The sequence below is a fragment of the Dermacentor andersoni genome, chromosome 4 (genome assembly GCF_023375885.2).
Source record: "Dermacentor andersoni chromosome 4, qqDerAnde1_hic_scaffold, whole genome shotgun sequence".
Classification (NCBI taxonomy): Eukaryota; Metazoa; Arthropoda; class Arachnida; order Ixodida; family Ixodidae; genus Dermacentor; species Dermacentor andersoni.
Genome location: NC_092817.1, coordinates 84738675 through 84756095, shown reverse-complemented (window position 1 = coordinate 84756095; position 17421 = coordinate 84738675). Strand labels below are relative to the sequence as shown.

The window sequence follows — 17421 nt, the reverse complement described above, 5'->3', positions numbered from 1 at the left end:
GGACTGAGCCCAGTTTTTTTTTCTTATTCTTTTTAGTTCCACGGATTGGGGAGGTGTATCTCTCTAGGCGGTGAGGATGGGATTACTCTCCACTTTGTTGCACTCCCGTGTCACTGACCCGTTTCAAAGCAGATGCCAATAAATCATCACCCTTCCCTTCCAACATGTTGGCTTACCGATGAGAAGGACAAGTTTAGGGTAAGTCACAAATAAAGAAGTCCACATGCAATTTGCCGTCAACTGCCGCCTCCGTTCCAACGACACTGTGGCACCCCCGTGTTGTCGATGAGGAGGTTAACCGCCGCGACGCTGACAGTGCATGTACAAGACACCGTATTACCGACGAGTAGGAAATCTGAAATGCATGAGTTACCATACAGAAAACTTCGTCCCCACCTATGCTGCTACAGTAGTAGCTATAAGCTGCCTTGAAACAGTCAAACGCATGATGTGCTGCAATAAAGTGAACTGCCCCATCAAATAGCCGCCGTGCAGCGAGCTCTCAGGTCGTCAGATGAAGCAACTTTAGCTTAATGCTTTAAAGAAGCCACGAGTGCGCAAAACTGGGAAAACTGTACATACGTGCGCTGAACAGCAGAATTAGGAACTCGTGGTAAATGGTGTAGGGTATGATGTCACACGTGTTTGACAAATTGCCGACTTGACTTCAGGAAACGAACACTTGCTGGATGCAGTTATTCTTCTGCAGCATTGTATCATGTTATTTGCTTTAGGGCCGATGCCCGACTCCCGCTTTGCCAATGCAAGCTGCCAATGCAAGCTGACAATGCAAGATGACAAAACCAACACAACTCGTCCAAATCCGGCTCGTCTCACCAGAAGACATGCAAGCAACCAAAGCCAAAGGTGCCAGCATAGCGGACTTCCGCAGTCGTGGTCAGTGACTACCATATCCGGTGGAGTAACCAGAAATTTTCTTTGAGAGAAGGAGGGGGGGGGACGCGCACTTGACCAGGGAGGTAGGGCAGAGAAGTGAGGGAAGGGGATTGGGCAGGAGGCATTCTGGTACGCAAACTTCGGTATGGGGGGAGGCGAGGGGAGCGGGCACGTGTCCGGTGTGTCCCCTTCTGGCTACGCTCCTGACCATACCCGACGGTACACAAGCGCTTTTGCATTTCGCCCCCATCGAAATGCAGGTAGTAACGTTTGGTCAAGATAATAAAGCGAAGCTCTCTTTGCCTCTTCCTGCGACTTTTTCACTGCTACTACTGCTGCTGTCTGGTCTGGCACACCGCGTAGGGGGGGTAGTTCAGAGCGTGTACACATGACAGGAGCACGGCAGCGAAGAAAGGCAACGCGAGAGACTCCTTTGGAACTTTGCGCCTTGTCGAATGTACACAATACCCTCTGGAGCTCCCTGGGTGTCGCCACATTAGCCTCTTGACAGATGTAATTATCCATGACCTCCCGCAAAAGCACTGCAGAAATTGCGGCACTTGCATTTCTACTAACGGGCAAGTCCAGAGGGATGCTTGATAGAATGGTAGAGAGGAGGGGGGAGAGGAGGCACAGAATGGGTAGAACCGACGCAGGCGCGAAACGAGTAACAACTTTGCCACTCTTCGCTCGCAGTTCACATACAGGAAGTGGGGGGGGGGGGGGGGGAGGTGACAAAAGAAGGCAAGAAAACGCTACTGCTACACACACGACAGCGGTTGCGGGCAATCGGGTTAAATATAAGTTCAAGGCGCGGTGCGTTTCTTATTTCTGAAAAATGAACACCACACAAACACCATGTGAAGCAACAAATTTGCTCAACCCTCTCAGAGGTTATGAAATATGGCTCACAACAACGCCTCAAGCGAACACGTCGCCCTGTGTGTTTACTACGCAGACAAACAGCAGTGGTGCACGCGAGGTAACGTTTAACATCAACTCAACATTCGCATGTTGGACTAAACGTTGAAGAAATTAAGTTTTCGCCATTAACATCATCGCTAATTATAGTCAATAAAAGCAACCAGCACAGAAACCTTCGCTTACATCGATTCCCACAGTGCGTGGAACCCACATAATATTTTAAAAGAAGCTTTTGCCATTACGTAGTCCTTCATGGGTACAGGAATGCATGTTTTAATGCACACTTACGTACTAACATTCAGGAGTAATAAAATTGAAACACTGCTCTTTGCACAAAAGGCGACAATCCAAACGCGAGCCCTGACACAACCTTCCGCGTATGACCCAAGATGGCGCCGGTGTCCCCATCCTGAACGAAAAGACGTGGTATTGAGGCAGCCTAACACAAGGTCCAGCCAAGTACGCGTCACCCGCCCATTAGGCTGTCTGTCCTAGCGCAGCCGTAGCCGTCGGAATCAGCTGCACAAGTGCTTACGTGCCGAAGCCAAAGGGCGGCCTTCGCGCAAGCCCAAGGCGTGCCCGGTTAATACTTTCCCTCCATCACCATACACTGGCTCTCGCGCAGTCTGTCGTACATCATTGTGACAACAATCCCTCCCTGGGTGCTGCCCCCATAATCAAATATTGACGTCTGCGAGCGGACATGAGCACCTGTTCGAAAAGAGCTAGCTACGAAACGGGCAGAGCGTGCTTTTTGCAACATTTGTGGCAAACGTGTCGAGACTCAGATAAGAACGGTGGAAATCTGCGCAACTGCTGCGCGGTATTCGCTAAATCAGCGACTGGTAATGGACAGTTGGACATTCACAAATTACCAGGGGATCTATCAACCCGTACCTACTGTAGAAATCACGAAGACTGTTGGCCTTGGACGCCAGTGCCTCAAGAGCAGCCGCTGCTGACGTTCTGAATTTTCTCAGCACTAGTCTAGCCGGTTCTAACATATTGCAGCTCAATATAAAAATTTGTCCACAAGACTAGAGTCCGTTCTACGTCAAGCTTCGTACAATTGTGTCTGGCGCCAACTCGGACGCAACAGACGCACCTAGAGCGCGAGATGCACACCTTTGCTCCACTCCCAACTCGCTGCACCTGCGCCGCCAAGCAGCAACTGCTAACACCATTCCTACGGTCTGGTCCCTCTCATCACCTTGGGTCGACACACCCGAAATCGCAGTAGTGGACTGCAGGCGCTGATTACCGGAATCCGCCACCATTGGCATTCCTTCAAAGCACTTGCAGTATCTGCCTGCCATTTCTGGAGCCAAGAGGCATAACTGCTCCCCCATTTCTACATCGGCACTTTCCTTCTTGGTGTTATTCCTTTCCGCCCTTCTCCATTTGAAGGCACTGTGGTCCCCCTCAGCATGGGCGTAACGCCTCTCCATAGCTGTCCGACTTTCCCGAGCCGAATAAATACTACTAGCGCCACCTCATTGTCATGTCGCCAGCATAAGGGACGAGGATGGTAACTAATGCAGGGTGGATCATGTGTTCAGGGATAATATCTTCATCCGCCTTTATTTCAAGCAGTCCCCTATGTAGTCGGCGAAAGCTGGCGGCACATGGACAACTGTCAAAGAAGGTGAAGCCAGACTCCTCCTTCCCAGTGCCCAAAGGACTGAATACGACAGCATGTGTTCTTTGGGACAGGGGAGGTCAGGAAGGCCCTTCACTTTGCCACCTTTCCTGCATCGTCCCCATAGAAAACAGTGTACACGAAGAAGCTTCCTAAAATTTGTGCAACACCCTCACCCTTTAGCGCAGGAATGCCTTGCCAATACTCCAGCACGTCCACGGGTGTCTTACCACAGAAGTTTCGTTGTCCTCTTCCCTGACATCCTGAGCATATGTCTTTTTAGGTAAGGCCTGCGCCTGCTGCCCAAGCTTCATTTTAGAAAATAACCGCCGCCGCACCCAAATTTTCCGGGGCTTTTGTGCGAGATAGCAATTAACGTTGGCCCAACGACCGTCGCACTGCGCACGATGGATCATCCAGGAGGCTGTGTCGTGTGCAAGTTTTTCAGCCAAGATCCCGAGAATCAACAGCCTGTGAACTCGATGTTTCTATCGTTCTCTAGCGCCATTCTCAAGATGGCGAGTCCTCTCTAGGTGAAGACGAGTAAGGAGGAATGCCATGGACGAAAGGGCTTTGTGAGGTGCAGAATGGAGCCTTTGGTCAATGGGCGTGTCGGTCGATTAGTGACAGATTTTTTCTTCATTTTTTTGGGGTGGAAGGGGCTGGGCCTGGGCAGACAGATCCTGGTACACAGCATTTTCGGGAAAAGGGTGGTGGGGTGAGGAGGAGCGATGTTCTCGGTTCGGGTGCCTCAATGGCCTCCTCGCCCGCCGCTTCGTACAGGGTGGAGACATTTGACGGGTGCCTCAATGTCCTCCTCGCCCGCCGCTCCGTACAGGGTGGAGACATTTGACTGAGCTCTCGCCGCCAAACCATCCATTGTCATGCACAGCTCGCGTATTGAAACGTGAACATTTGCTTCGCTTCGATGCCGTCCATCGGAGCGGGCATGGGAATGGCGGCGGTTGTCTCCACCCTGCACGGAGGGTCGGGCGAGGAGGACATCGAGGCACCCTATTCCCGCTGTCTCTCCTCTTCGCGCTGAGCCGTGCTCCAAGAGCTGCAGGAGATAGTGCCAACTTTTCCTTTTCACATCGAACCACTTCTCTCTCTCCCCCGCCTCCTGGAGTCGATTGGTCGGTGATGTAAGTGCGCGTTTCCCTCACCCAAGGAACTGAGTACACGAAGGCCTAATAATATATGGTGCTGAGCGATGCTCCCATAAGGGCTGCAGAACATTAGCGCCAACTCAGCCCTTTCCTCTTAAACCACTATATACAGGGTATTTCAGCGAATGCTCAAAATTTTTTAAAGGTTGCCTGTGGCAGATAGCTCAATTTTAGTTTATAAGCCGGTCTACTCGAAGCGGCGGACACTACTTGCACAAGAAATTGAAATGCAGAATCGACTAATTAAGAAGAATTCACTAATTAACTTTAAGCCAATTGTCTTATGACCCATATTGCAATTTACAAATTCTAGCCGTGGAGTTCGCAAGGCGGATTCACTTGGAACAAATTGTTAAGATGACACCAGTTTCGAGACATAAATTCCCGAACTTCGAGGAGAAATGCATTAGCGTTCCAGTTACTTGTGTGCCTCAGTGCATGAAACTACGTTTTGTTAACAAATTAACTGGAACAGCAATGCATTTTTGAAAGTGTTCGATGAAACACCCTGTATATTAGGAGTACCCGCGAGAAGTCTGTTGAGGATTGCGAGGAAGTTCCAAGAGATTCAGCACTCATTTTCTGACTGCTCTTTTCTTCTGGTACTTGCCTTGTAGATATGTAAAACAAACAAGTTAAATTTCCTCCTCAAGCGTCAGCCCATGGCAACAGCAAATCTGGCTGGTAGAGCGTTGGAACATTGTGGACACCGTCCTCGTAGGGACATCTATCGGGCGTCCATCCAGGAGGACCCTTGGAGCCTCGGAATCCCAAAACCCCTCTAAAGGTGTGGAACACATTTAAAAGTGGCCCGATTCTTTAAATGCGTCCCCTCAAAAATGAGAAAGGAAACGCTACCACGAAACCCCTTTAAACACCAAGAAACATCCCTCCCTTATCCGGAGCAAACTATACAGGTTTGACAAACACAGGGCGGGACGAAACCTGGATTGAACGAGCACGAAATGTACCTAGACCCAACAAACGAATTCCAAGGACGAGTGAGAGGAGGGTTGAGGGCTAAACGTTTCCAAGAAAAAAAAGGGGGACCAATAAAAGGCAGGTGGGGATGAGGACAGGAAAGAAGTTCTGGGAAGTCGACAGTAACAGGAAGGCAATCCCCCAAGGGGGCTGCCAAAGGCCGGGGACCGCGAGGAGGCGTTGCAAGACGATAGTGGGAAAAACGCATGCCACTCTCCGCCCGTCCGATCTCGGCTGTCATTTTTTATTTTATTTTTCTCCCTCAACTTGCGAGGTCAGTTTACGGATTTGCGGTCCTTTTGTCCAACAGCGAATGTTTGTTCACGCGATATTACCAAGATATTCCAAACAGATCTCACCTGCAGAATGTTTCGGTTGGTCCTTGTTACCACAAGTGTTTCCTACTACACGAGGGGCAGTGCACAGGCTAATTTAGATTAATGCAAGGAAAGGGCACGCATCTATTAAAACGTTCGTCGTGACAAAGTTGGCCAATTGCTGATCAGCAAAAAAATAAGGGGGGGGGGGGACACAAAATCAAGGTCAGTCCCGTGAGATATTCTGCGCATGCGCGGACAGTATACGGCCAACGGACGTGATTTCCCTAATCGAGCGTTTTTTTGAAACAGCGGAGGCAAGTGGTGTAGTGTGCAAGACTTCAGCGACACTGCGCAAGCGCACGGATTTTTAAAAATAGCGAAACCAATTTTAGAGTACGCCATAAGCACGGCATACATGATAACGCAAGCACTACTCAGGTTCTGCGCATGTGTTGTGTCGCTGGCGCTACCTTGAGCGCGCGTTCAAAGCCGCTTGCGTTTGACGTTTACGTACGCGTTTAGGTATGAGCCTACCTGGCATGAGCGGTAGGTATGAGCGTAGCATTAGTATGATGCCACGCCTCTATCCATAACGAAAACTGGAGGCAGACCGACTTTTTAATTAGTTTAATAAGTTGCGACGTCCACCTTTACAGGCCAAGTGAAGCAGTACGTGTCGGGAACCTATCACCGTCACAATTTTGCGAGACAAGAAAGTTACCAACTGGATAATCCGTCGTCATTAGCACTGTCTACTTTGACAGATTGCAAGCCTGCGATGATCCTTCCCGTGGCTAAATAATATAGACGTCCGTTTTAACATTAGCGCATGCCCACTTTAACACAGCGTTGTAGAAACTTGGCAGGCCATGAAATAAGAATAATTGCACCTAGTATACGACACAACTATTTGTGAAAATAGAGAAAGTGGTTGATTACCGCCACACTGTACTATCCCAAAGACGACGAAGAGCCAACCGCGAAACATTCGCCGGCTGAGCACGAAATACAGACGGTCGCAATATGACAAGCGTTTGAGCGCGCCGCGCATTGCCGACAATCGGCGCACGTGCCACCTTCAATAACACCGAAATTACGGCGCCGATCTGAACCCGTCTTTTTCTCGTGCTCCTTCGAACGATCCCACGCGGGTCCCACGTTTACGTCGTGCGGCGGCGCTCGATCATTACGTTTTTGAATTTCCCACAACATATAAACGCAGCTAGGCGCCAAAATACCGATGCACATCGCGAACTGCGGCGCGCCGACAACTGTCACTAAGGTTGCCGGCAATGCAACGGCAGCGGGCGCACGGTAACGGGTAAATTAGCGGCATAAGTGACAGTTCGTCTGCTGAACAAAAACGTGAAATCGAGAATGCCGGCAAACATATCAGCCTGAAATAAGTTTTTGTCGGCTGAAGCGTGTTGTGGTCGCGCCGGCAACATCTCACGCGGCGACGTTCCGTTGCAGTCACTTCAATTTGTAGCGGTAAATTTCTTCACACGGTCATCTCGAACAAGCAGAATTACCGCGTTTACGGGGACGAATAAAACGCGTGGAAATGGCCTGCTCACCGGTGGGATCTGTAGGGATGCATAGCTTGCAGGCGGTGTGGAGGCATGGCAGTAGTTGTGGCTCACTCGTTTCCGAAACGTCCTGCTTACAGAATACACACTTGGTGTCTAGTCCGGCGTCTTCGGAGGGGCCGCCCGTCACCTGCTCAGTGGTGGTTTGTGCGCCGTCGTGCGTCTCCATCTCGGCATCGGTTCCCACAGTCCAAATTGGAGCACACGTACTAACGAAAACAATTCACTAAGAACGTCACAGTCACGTCGTGAGAAACATTACCGAACACATTCACTTCGCACAGCCACCAGAGCAGGCAGAAGCGGCAGAGCACCAAGCCTACCGCCACAACGAGAGCTGGAAACGCTGCGCCATCTAGATTTTCTGAAAGGCAAAAAGTGAAGCGAGTGCCCTGCACGGCGACCTATCAGGAAGTTCACTTCGCATCAGGCAGCCTCTGATTGGTCCAACCTTGATGTGCTGATGACCCCCCAGCCAATCACATAATGCAGTGTGTTGAAAAATTTATTTTTCCCCCAGTCGCTTCTGTCACAGAACACCTACAACCAGCGCTCTAGGCTTTCCTTTCTTTTTTTTTTCCCTCCCACGGGCGCTGCTAGTGTGTTCTCTTCCAACTGATATGGTTCAGAAAACCGCGCGTCGCCTTCGGATTTATCCGCTAGGATTGTAAACAAACGTTGTCCTTGATGACGTATGAGCTGTCCTTTCGTTTATGCAACAGCGCTCGCTTGACGTTAGTAGTGGCGAAAAACAATTCATCAAAGATGATTTGCTTTCGTTTTACACGAAACAAACCGACAAAATAAATGAGAAAATGCAGTCAGAGAAATATAAGAATGGCGCTTACAGTAAATATAAGTTCATTTTTAGTTGTTTCAGATAGCATTAGTAATATATTCACTGTCTGATATGTATGTTTTGCGCTCACGGCATATTTTTACAGACGTTATAGCACCTTTCGCTGTGACATCGTCACTGCTAAACATTCGCTGTGAAATTGCGTCCCGCTGGCAACATTGGGAAAATGTTTCTCCCGCATAACTTGGATGCTAAAATGTGTGCTTGAACGTTCGTTGACAGGTTGTACCATCGATCTCGACTTTAGTACAGATCAGTAAATTGTACAGGCTGTGGTACAGGTCACTTCGCTAAAGTTAGTGCTCATAAATCAAATTGCAGTTTCAGAAAACTGCATCGTAACCTGAATATGTGAGTCCCTATTTCTCCAGCTCCTCCTTCTGCCTCGTCTTCAAGTGAGGTGTTTACCGTTACTATCAAGTCTACGAATTCCGGTAATATCGACGGTAGCGGCATCGTAGGTTATTGTAGCGGAAATAACAGCGCAAAGGAGGGGACGAAGCGTAGTAAGGCAAACACAGCTCTGTATCATCTTTTGCGCTGTTCGTTCGCAGTAAATTTAATAAAAGCATGAACCGGTTCATTTCGGCTCACGCCTGCCTTTCTGTGCATGCATTGCCATGTGTGGTGGGATTTTCGAGCTCATCTTGACGTACTGTTATGAGGTGCCCCACTTGAGCATAGGTCCGTGCGCCTGGCCGATGGAGCTCTCTCATGAAAAAACTTAACACGTCGTTGCGACAAAATAAATTAATAAAAATTAGAACCTCTGTGTCGGCACATGCAGATTCCATTGCTAAAAGGCTCCTGTCTGTGAAAGAAAGGGTGGTGTGCGTTGTGTGTGGGTTGAGATCCGTAAACTTGTGGGACTTGGGAACGTGGAACATTCGTGGGAGAGTTGGCGTTTATTCTTGCGCATCATGACCTTGCTTTGAATATTAACAACCACATCATATCGTTAGTGATATGTTTTGTAATATGATAGCTCTTTTCTTTCTGTCGTACTGTCGACGGTTCCAGCCAACTAGTCGCCATACAATCCAGAGAAAGCTCTATAGTGGAAAAGGGCATTGTAGGCAGAACAATGAAGAATGTGACTGAACTTCTTGTGTTAACCATGTCTGATCAGATTTTTCAGCTATGGTCTACACCTGTGGGCTATAGGGAAGGGCGGTACAGAGTACCGCTGCATCATCGTTCTGAAGGGGCACACGGGGTGAAGCCGAGAGCAACATTCAGAGAATTCACACAATTCAAAATAATAATGTGCGTGCCTTAACCTGTGAGCAATGAGTGCTAGCTGGCACCACATTGTTCCTGTCCATCTGCGTGTTATGTGAGCTTTTAAAAAGACGGGTTGCTGATTTACATGTAACAGGCTGTGCTAAGCTGAAGAAAAAAACCATTAAAATTCTTGAAGCCATTATTTGAATTGCACATCCACGACTGCTGTCTCATTGTCTGTTCTTTCCACTGCCCTGTGCTTCCCATCAGCACCACTTTTGCATGTGCTTGTAAGCATGACAATGATGGACATGTAACAAATCTACATATAACATGCTGTGCAAGACTGCAAGGCATTAACATTCTTGCAGCTATAATCGGAGATATATAGTGGAATGAGTTGCACATCTGTGACTGCTGTCTCATTATGTGTACTTTCTTTTCCCCTGTGCAGGAGGTGATGGCCTCCTTCCGTCAGGTGAACGAACGGCATGTGTCGGCTGAAGTAGAGCTGATGCTGTGGTCACCACGGCTTGACCTGATTGCTCTCGCACTGAAACAGGGTGATGTGGCACTGCACCGACTCTCATGGAAGCGTGTCTGGCTGCGCACGCCCCCTGGTGGCAAGGAGCATGATGTCGCTGTCCTTAGTCTGGCTTGGAGGCCCGACGGCAAGATACTTGCGATTGGCTATAGCACTGGTGAGCTCCAATGCAGGCAAAGCAAGGATATGTATAAATGAAGGACATTCCCATAAAAAGCATTGTGCTTATATGTTAATTATGGATAAGTTCCACAATCAACTTATACAGCTTCTTTGCAATGAAGGCTTGCACACATTTATCTTAGCGTTATATACTGTGTGTTAAGCCATGTGGTTGTAACAGACAATGTGTAGTACTCTTTGGTTGCAAATTACATTTGATTATGGATGGAAATGAGTTAACAGTGGTGGCAGTATTATCAGTTTTCAAAAGGTGAATATTCAGAAGCAAGTGACATTGAAGCGAGACAACAAACGAGATGGTAGGAGACAAGGTTCTCACAGAACATGGTGCTAATTATGTGCTAGCTGGCTCACTTCTGCACGTTTGTTGGCTATCCTTCTATTTTGTTTGGTCTTTAAATTGAGTAGGTGCTATTCAGAACGTCACGGAAGTATGACTCTTTCAGTGTTCACTGAATGGTTAATTGTGCTCAGTTACTGTGAAAAAACCTTTCATGAAATTTTTTCTGATCATTCTTATGACCATTGTGCTTAGTAGTGAAAACCAGGTGGCATGAAATGTTCTCTAACTAAGGACTTTGATCTGGTTAGTACATAAACATTTGTTGAAGGAAGCTGCATGAGTCTATTTTATCTCGAGTGTATGCATAAGCATTAAGTGCATTGCCAAGGTAAGTACGTACTCCTTTGGCACTTCAAACTAGGCCCGTTCTCGCTTCGAATTCATGGCCACCCCAAAAGTCACATGTGCTATGCACATCTTCTGATGTTCGGGCTGGATTAATGAAAATTAGCATCACTGCCAGACATGTTGTTTACTGTGGTGAGGATTATCAAGTTATCTACCAAAGGGCCATATTTCTACTCGTCTGAACATGTTTTACGGAAAGTGCACATTTCACTGGAAAGAGCTGCATGGCAGCACCACCTCCTGTATTCTGTTGTGGCAAAGCTTTTCTGCTCAGTTTATACATTGCATCCATTCGGGATAATCAGGGTTCGCTAGCATCATTTGCTAATATTATGTATACTTCGCTTGGAAATTTGAACTAACACAGTGTTGTACAAAAGTATTACATTATGTTACACCAATTTCAATGTGTACATAATTTGTACAGGCCATTTCAAATATCCCCTTGATTCGCTAACTTGAGTGCATTCCGTGTTATGAGTGCAGCTTACAAATTTATGCTAATAATTTTGAAAGTGTCTCAGTCATCACTTGGCACAAATTTCAGAGGTAGTTCTGAAATGTGCTTTGCTATTACTTGGAATATAGCTTGGTTGCTTAAGTGTATTTCATGCTTTATAATTACTTCCTTGCTATTATAATTATTATTGTAGTAGTAGTACCAGTAGTAGTAGTACTTTTGACACTATAAAACTTCAATGTTCCAAATGCCTTCAAACCATGGTGGCTCAGAAAAATCAGTGCACTTTTATTTCTATATTTCAGGGACGATCATTCTCTGCAATGTGGAGAATTCAGACATAGTACACACCCTAACTCTGTCTTGTGGGGTTACGTGTCTCTGCTGGTCCAGTGATGGTACCACAGCAGAAGATACCGAACTGCAATCGCGCATACTATACCGTGACTTCTCTTCTGCGTACTTGCCAAAGCTGCCGAGCCTCAACAAGAGCTACGGCTGCACCTCGTCAGCCAAATCTGTCGAAGAGAATGTGGATGACTGCAAGATGCTCAAGGAACAGGAGGACTTCAACATCCTCGTTGTAGGTTTAGCCAATGGGAGTGTTTCTCTGTACGCCTATGGTGTGCTACTCTGCCTTGACTTTGAAGTGACACTTGCAGACTGCACTGGTGAGCATACAAAGAGGGTGATCTCTGCATGGCTGTCACACCATTTCAGCAAGTTAACTGTAGTAGTTGAAAGTGAAAGAGATGGCGCTGGCAGGTGTATGTACCTTCACGTGTACAACGTTCCGCAACTGCGGGAGAAACGTGGAGAACTTCGCATGGTGGCCCTCAAGTATGGCCAAATAGCTTCACTGGCAACTTACCTAACAAGCACTATGAGCTCCATTAAGGAAGCCTGGGAGGACATTCTCCTCGAAGTGGACTCCAAGCTTGCTAACTATGCTCAGGAAAAGCGACGTACATCCAGCGGCACAGTCAGCGACGATTTTCTTGAACTGCTCATGTTTGGTACACCGTCAGACGCGCTTGAAAAGTTCCTGGTGCATGACCTCACAGAGAAGGGCCTCAAGAAACTGGGCCACTCTATTGAGCTCTGCTACTCCAATGTGCAGAAGTATGTGCTTAAGCAGCTGCAGGGCGTCACACAGGCCGTCTACTTTCATCTGGCTGACCTTCAGGGCATGGCACTGTGGGAGGACAGGTTTGGAGCCCTGGGATTGCGTAGCGCAGCTGTCACGAATGCCCTCGGATGCACAGGTTCCTTTCTCCTAAAGCTTGCGGAGTTGCTGCAGGTAATCGAAGTGAGCATCCGCAACTTTAAGGCTTTCTTCCGCTGGCTGTATGTGGTCATTTTGCGGCTCTCGGATGATTCTGTGCCTCCTGAGGTGACCCGCATATCGCAACAAGAGATTGTGTTTGTCGCGGAGTTTCTAAAGGAAAACTTTGCAGTCGAGTGGAGTGAGGAGAATCGGTTGTCTTTCAGCCTGGAGAGAGTTGGGCAGTACCTCAAGGATGAGCCATTGGTTTTTCCACTGCCAGCGCACCTGAATGCCTGGCTGAAGTTTCTGGAACAGAACCCAGCTGTGCTGAACTTGGCCACCCCCCACCATTGCAAGAGCTCACTTGTTCAGGAGCACAAACAGCTTGAGCAGGCAGCCGCAGATGCATTTGTGGGTCTCACGGATGCCCTCAGACCATCCGTTTCAATGGAAGCGCAGGTCGTGCTTGCTACTATGACGCACCCCGAAAGGCTCTCTGTGCTGTCGCATGTGACTTCAAGCAAGGATGACTGTATCTACACCTCGTTTGTGCCATGCCGCACGACGAGACAGGACCTCTACTTGGTCAAGCATGTGACAGCAACGGGAGAGTTTTTTGTGGCCCGCCTCTACTTTGAGAAATTTCGACACATAGCAGATGGGAGTGATGCAAAGTGCTATGTTGTTCTTGATGCTCAATTCTACAATGAAGATGTTTTGTCAGTTTTGATGTGCAAGGAGGGAGAACACACAGACTCCAATGTTCCTTTGCTTGTTCAGCTGGGCTTGAAGCACATACAGAACTACTTTAAGCCTTTGCAAAGATGTGTACCCCATCATGTGATACTCGTAGAGATGGGCATTCAGCCCACTGATGCTGCGAACTGTCTAGAAAAGATGGACTTTAGGCGACTCGAGAAAATGCGCGCTGCCTCATTCGCTGTGAGTGGTGCGCGGAATGTCGTGTGTGTGCTGTTTCATTCCCGTAGGCGAGTACGAACATTTGAGATGGATGTAGAGGAGGAAGACGATGAAACTGGTGATGAAGATGAAGAGGACAAAGATGCAAAATTTACTGCTGAGAAAGACATCACAGACTTTCAGGATGATGATAAAGAGAATAGTTTCTGAAGTGAAGCCTTGTGTGAATCACTTAACGCTTGCCAGAACTTTGTTGGATGGTACGCTTACATTCTTAGTATGTACAGCATTCTCCCTCTACTACAGAGCTGTTCACGTGATTGTGACGCAGTTGAAGCTTTATTATGAATCATGTGTCGTGATTTCATTGTTTTATATAAAATGGCACTGTCTCAAAACTGATGCTTCGAAGCTTCACTAGCATTCACCTAAGTTTTGCGAAACAGTGAGTGCCCATACCACGTCACTCCAAGTTGTATTCAAACATGGCATGCATGGCATTGGCATCACAAAAAGCAATTAATTTATTTATGTTAGAAAAAATTCTCGTCATATAATCAGAAGTTTGCAAATCTGCTGACCAAAAATAGCCCCATGCTTTCAGTATGCATTCCAGTATGAGACGCTAACCCATTTTCTGTCACGTTACTCTGGAAGAGTGGCTGGTGCATTGGTGGCAGACCTTCACTTTTAAAGTGTGCAGAGGAGAGGTAGGCAGATGTCTTTGCTCGTTCTCTCTCACCCTCAACTTAATCTTTTCTGTGTACTCAGTTAAATTTACTAGCCTCCCCTTGCCCTTGCAACAGCTTTCTTCAGTCTTCTTTCAAGATAATGACATGTACGACCACTCACCCTTTTGGGCTGTTCTAATGCTCCGGTAAATTTTTCTAGTTAATCTTTAGCATTGCTTTCAAATGTTGAAGATGGCAGGTGATGCAGACATAGTGTAAATTATACCTAATTTGAGTTAGCTTTTGAACAGTTGAGTACAAAAATTCTGACTGTGTACAGAGTTGTATACAGTAGACTTGTTAATTCGACTGCAGCTAATTAGATTTTTCAGGTAATTCAATCCCAACCGAAGGTCCTGGGTCCTGGCCAGTGCTCATGACACCAAACTTTAGTTATTTCAATCCTGAATTTAGCTTTCACTGCATAATTTGGAACATGGTTGGTCATCACGGTGGTCACCAATGGTGACCGCATGCCTGTGATGACTGCAGTGATGACTCCAATAAAAGTAGAGTCTGTCTCAGCGTCACTTAAGCTGCAGTGCATGCATCGAATGCACATCACCCCCCAGTAAAAATGCTTATTTCTGGCCTGCCCTAGGAACATTTGAGAGAAAAAACAGCAGCTCAAAATGAACTACAGTATTTACCCAATTCTAGCACACACTTTTTTTTTTCTAAGAAAATTCGTCTCGGAATTGCATGGGCTGTGCTATCGAAACCAAAACTGCGTTCGCAACATTGTACCATCAAAGCCATTGCCATCACAAGATGGTGATCATAGATGGCGACAGAACAAATTCGTGCATAGTCGCATAGGATGACACGATGTGCCACTTTCCGTCTGGTTACGAAAGCATATTCAACCAATTAGTTATTTTATGTTGTCCAGCACCAACAAGTCATGTCACGTGTTCTTTGTGTTTCATGCATGTCAGGACCAGGGTATCATACCAGGAATGAACTGAAAACCGAAAAAAACTGAATTTTTGCTTGAATCAGAATTGAACCAAAATGTAAAAAATTTTTTCACCCCAAATTTCGGCTGAAATTAAAAAATAATGGTTTTAGTTCAGGCTGGCCACATATTCTGGAGCTTTTCAACCACGCATTGCCTGCATTGGTGGCTCAACTGTGCTACCTCATTTGTAAATATGCACCATCTTCCTCCGATTTTAGAAGTAGCAGCACCATTATTACAGTTTTCAACGTATCCAATTGGGGGGTAGACATGTTAGTATTACACGTGAGCATGTGATAGAGGTGATCATCAAATATATTTACTTTAGTTGCAGGCCTACATATGAATGATGAAATAAAGAAGAGCTTCCCAAGTCGTGGCTTTCAGTCGCACATGTTGAAGTAGGTGCAACACAAATGACATATTGCTTTTTACATGTGCTTCTGCAACATTATTTTGAAATTGAAACTTTCTTTGCCTACTATGACGGGTTGTTGCAGATGTTTTACTATTATAATAAACGGGTATGACCTTCCCTCTTGGTCATGATGCTCTTGAGAGAAATGGGAGAGAAAAGAGGAACTAGCACAGAGAGCAAGTGGAAATTGCATGAAAAAAGGTGTCTTGCAGAAAGAGTCTACGATAGTCCGGGATCCCCTTTCTGGACTGTGGTTCCCCTTTGACCTCTTCCAGTCTTGAAAACTTGCGTCGGTGGAATACAAGGCTCACTTTCTGATGTTGCACCTCAAACAGCGATCTGTAGATGTGTCTGGTCTGCTGTGACAAGAAGTCTTTTTGGAAAAGAGAGTGTCAGCCTCACAGGTGTTAGAGTGATGCCTGTGCTTACCTTTCGTATGCAAAATTTGGCCGCTCATCCGTGTTTGCGCCAAGTAGGTTGTGGGGGCCGAATTCACAAAGAGTTTCGTTCGTTCTCTTTGCCATTGGCTGGCCACCTTCTCTTATATTATTTCCAGCAACAGGATTGGCTGAAATTTTCTTCTAGTAAGTATTTTAGCACAAGAGCTTTTCATGAATGCAGGCCCATGGGCTCTATGCACAAAGTCTCTTCGTTAGCACTAATTAACAGGCAATTGAGTAACAAAGGAAATGTTTCTGAGCCTTTGACCAGTACATAATGTTAACTAAGCAAACCATCAAGACTCAGAATTTTACTTAACGGTGTCTTGGATTAAACACAGTGAATAGGCCATTTGTACAAGAACACATATTAGTCGCATCCTATACTGCTTATCCTCATCATTGGTCTTTATAGCCCTAGCTCAAGTAAAACTCTTGCTTGGGCTAGTTGGTTCATGCTTGAATTAGTAAAGGCAAGGCGCAGAAGACCAGGACTCAAGAAGAACACAAACGACAGGTCCAGCGCCACTGGAGACTGGCAAGCTGAGACGGCGATCAGGTTGACGCACAAAATGGCAAGATCGGTGCGAAAGCTTTGTTGAAAGGAAGGGCCCAATGTAGAAGAAATATGCTCAAGTAAAACTCTTGCTTGGGCTAGTTGGTTCATGTTTGAATTAGTAAAGGCAAGACGCAGAAGACCAGGACTCAAGAAGAACACAAACGACAGGACCGGGCGCCACTCGAAACTGGCAAGCTGAGAGGCGCCAGTCCTGTCGTTTGTGTTCTTCTTGAGTCCTGGTCTTCTGCGCGTTGCCTTTACTAGCACCCCTAGCTCTTTTCTTCTCTTTCTGTTGCCTCTGCAAAGAAGAGTTGCAGGCTAGATGACTCTGCAGTTCCTCAATCGGTTCTCTCTTTCGCACTAACGCTTCACTTCACATAGGTTCCAGTATTGGTGTTGGAGCTGCCTAATTCTTTTTTAACCACTAACTACATGGGGCCTGATGAATAACATGCACAGTTTTTTCTGTGCAGCACGGCAGCAGCGTCTAGGCTTCTAACAAAATTAATTTATGCGGTTTTTCTGTAATTATTCCTGGGTAATGCAAACTAACTTGAACTGGTTCGAGCCAGTTTTAACAGTTATGTTTTTCGCTCTGGAGTTGAGCCGAAACTGAATCATTTTTGCTGAAGCAGAATAAAATA

General features: G+C 46.7%; 2 protein-coding genes across 13 annotated transcripts in view; one reads left to right on the top strand and one right to left on the bottom strand.

Annotated features, from left to right (window-relative positions):
• Positions 1-7994, bottom strand: part of LOC126536427 (E3 ubiquitin-protein ligase TRIM33-like) — a 157625-nt gene extending 149631 nt beyond the window's left edge. For 3 of the 9 annotated variants that reach the window (XM_055074000.1, XM_055074002.1, XM_055074003.2), the window contains exon 1: positions 7508-7990. In XM_055074000.1, coding sequence (XP_054929975.1) covers positions 7508-7688 — 181 coding nt within the window. In that variant the 5' untranslated portion in view covers positions 7689-7990. Of the gene's footprint in view, positions 1-7507 lie in introns of all 9 variants that reach the window. The other 6 variants (XM_055074004.2, XM_055074005.2, XM_055073997.2 and 3 more) reach the window with 5 other exon arrangements.
• Positions 7995-8508: 514 nt separating this feature from the next.
• On the top strand, positions 8509-15895 carry APC4 (anaphase-promoting complex subunit 4). Of its 4 annotated transcripts, none has more exons than XM_050183372.2 (3): positions 8509-8729; positions 10057-10303; positions 11786-15895. In XM_050183372.2, the coding sequence occupies exons 2-3, from the start codon at positions 10063-10065 to the stop codon at positions 13876-13878; spliced, it is 2334 nt and encodes a 777-aa protein (XP_050039329.1). In that variant the 5' UTR covers positions 8509-8729; positions 10057-10062; the 3' UTR covers positions 13879-15895. The 4 variants fall into 4 exon arrangements, with proteins under 4 accessions (XP_050039329.1, XP_072143983.1, XP_050039331.1 ...); XM_072287882.1 differs by having other exon boundaries at positions 8509-8773; XM_050183374.2 differs by having other exon boundaries at positions 8509-8778.
• Positions 15896-17421: the final 1526 nt, after the last annotated feature.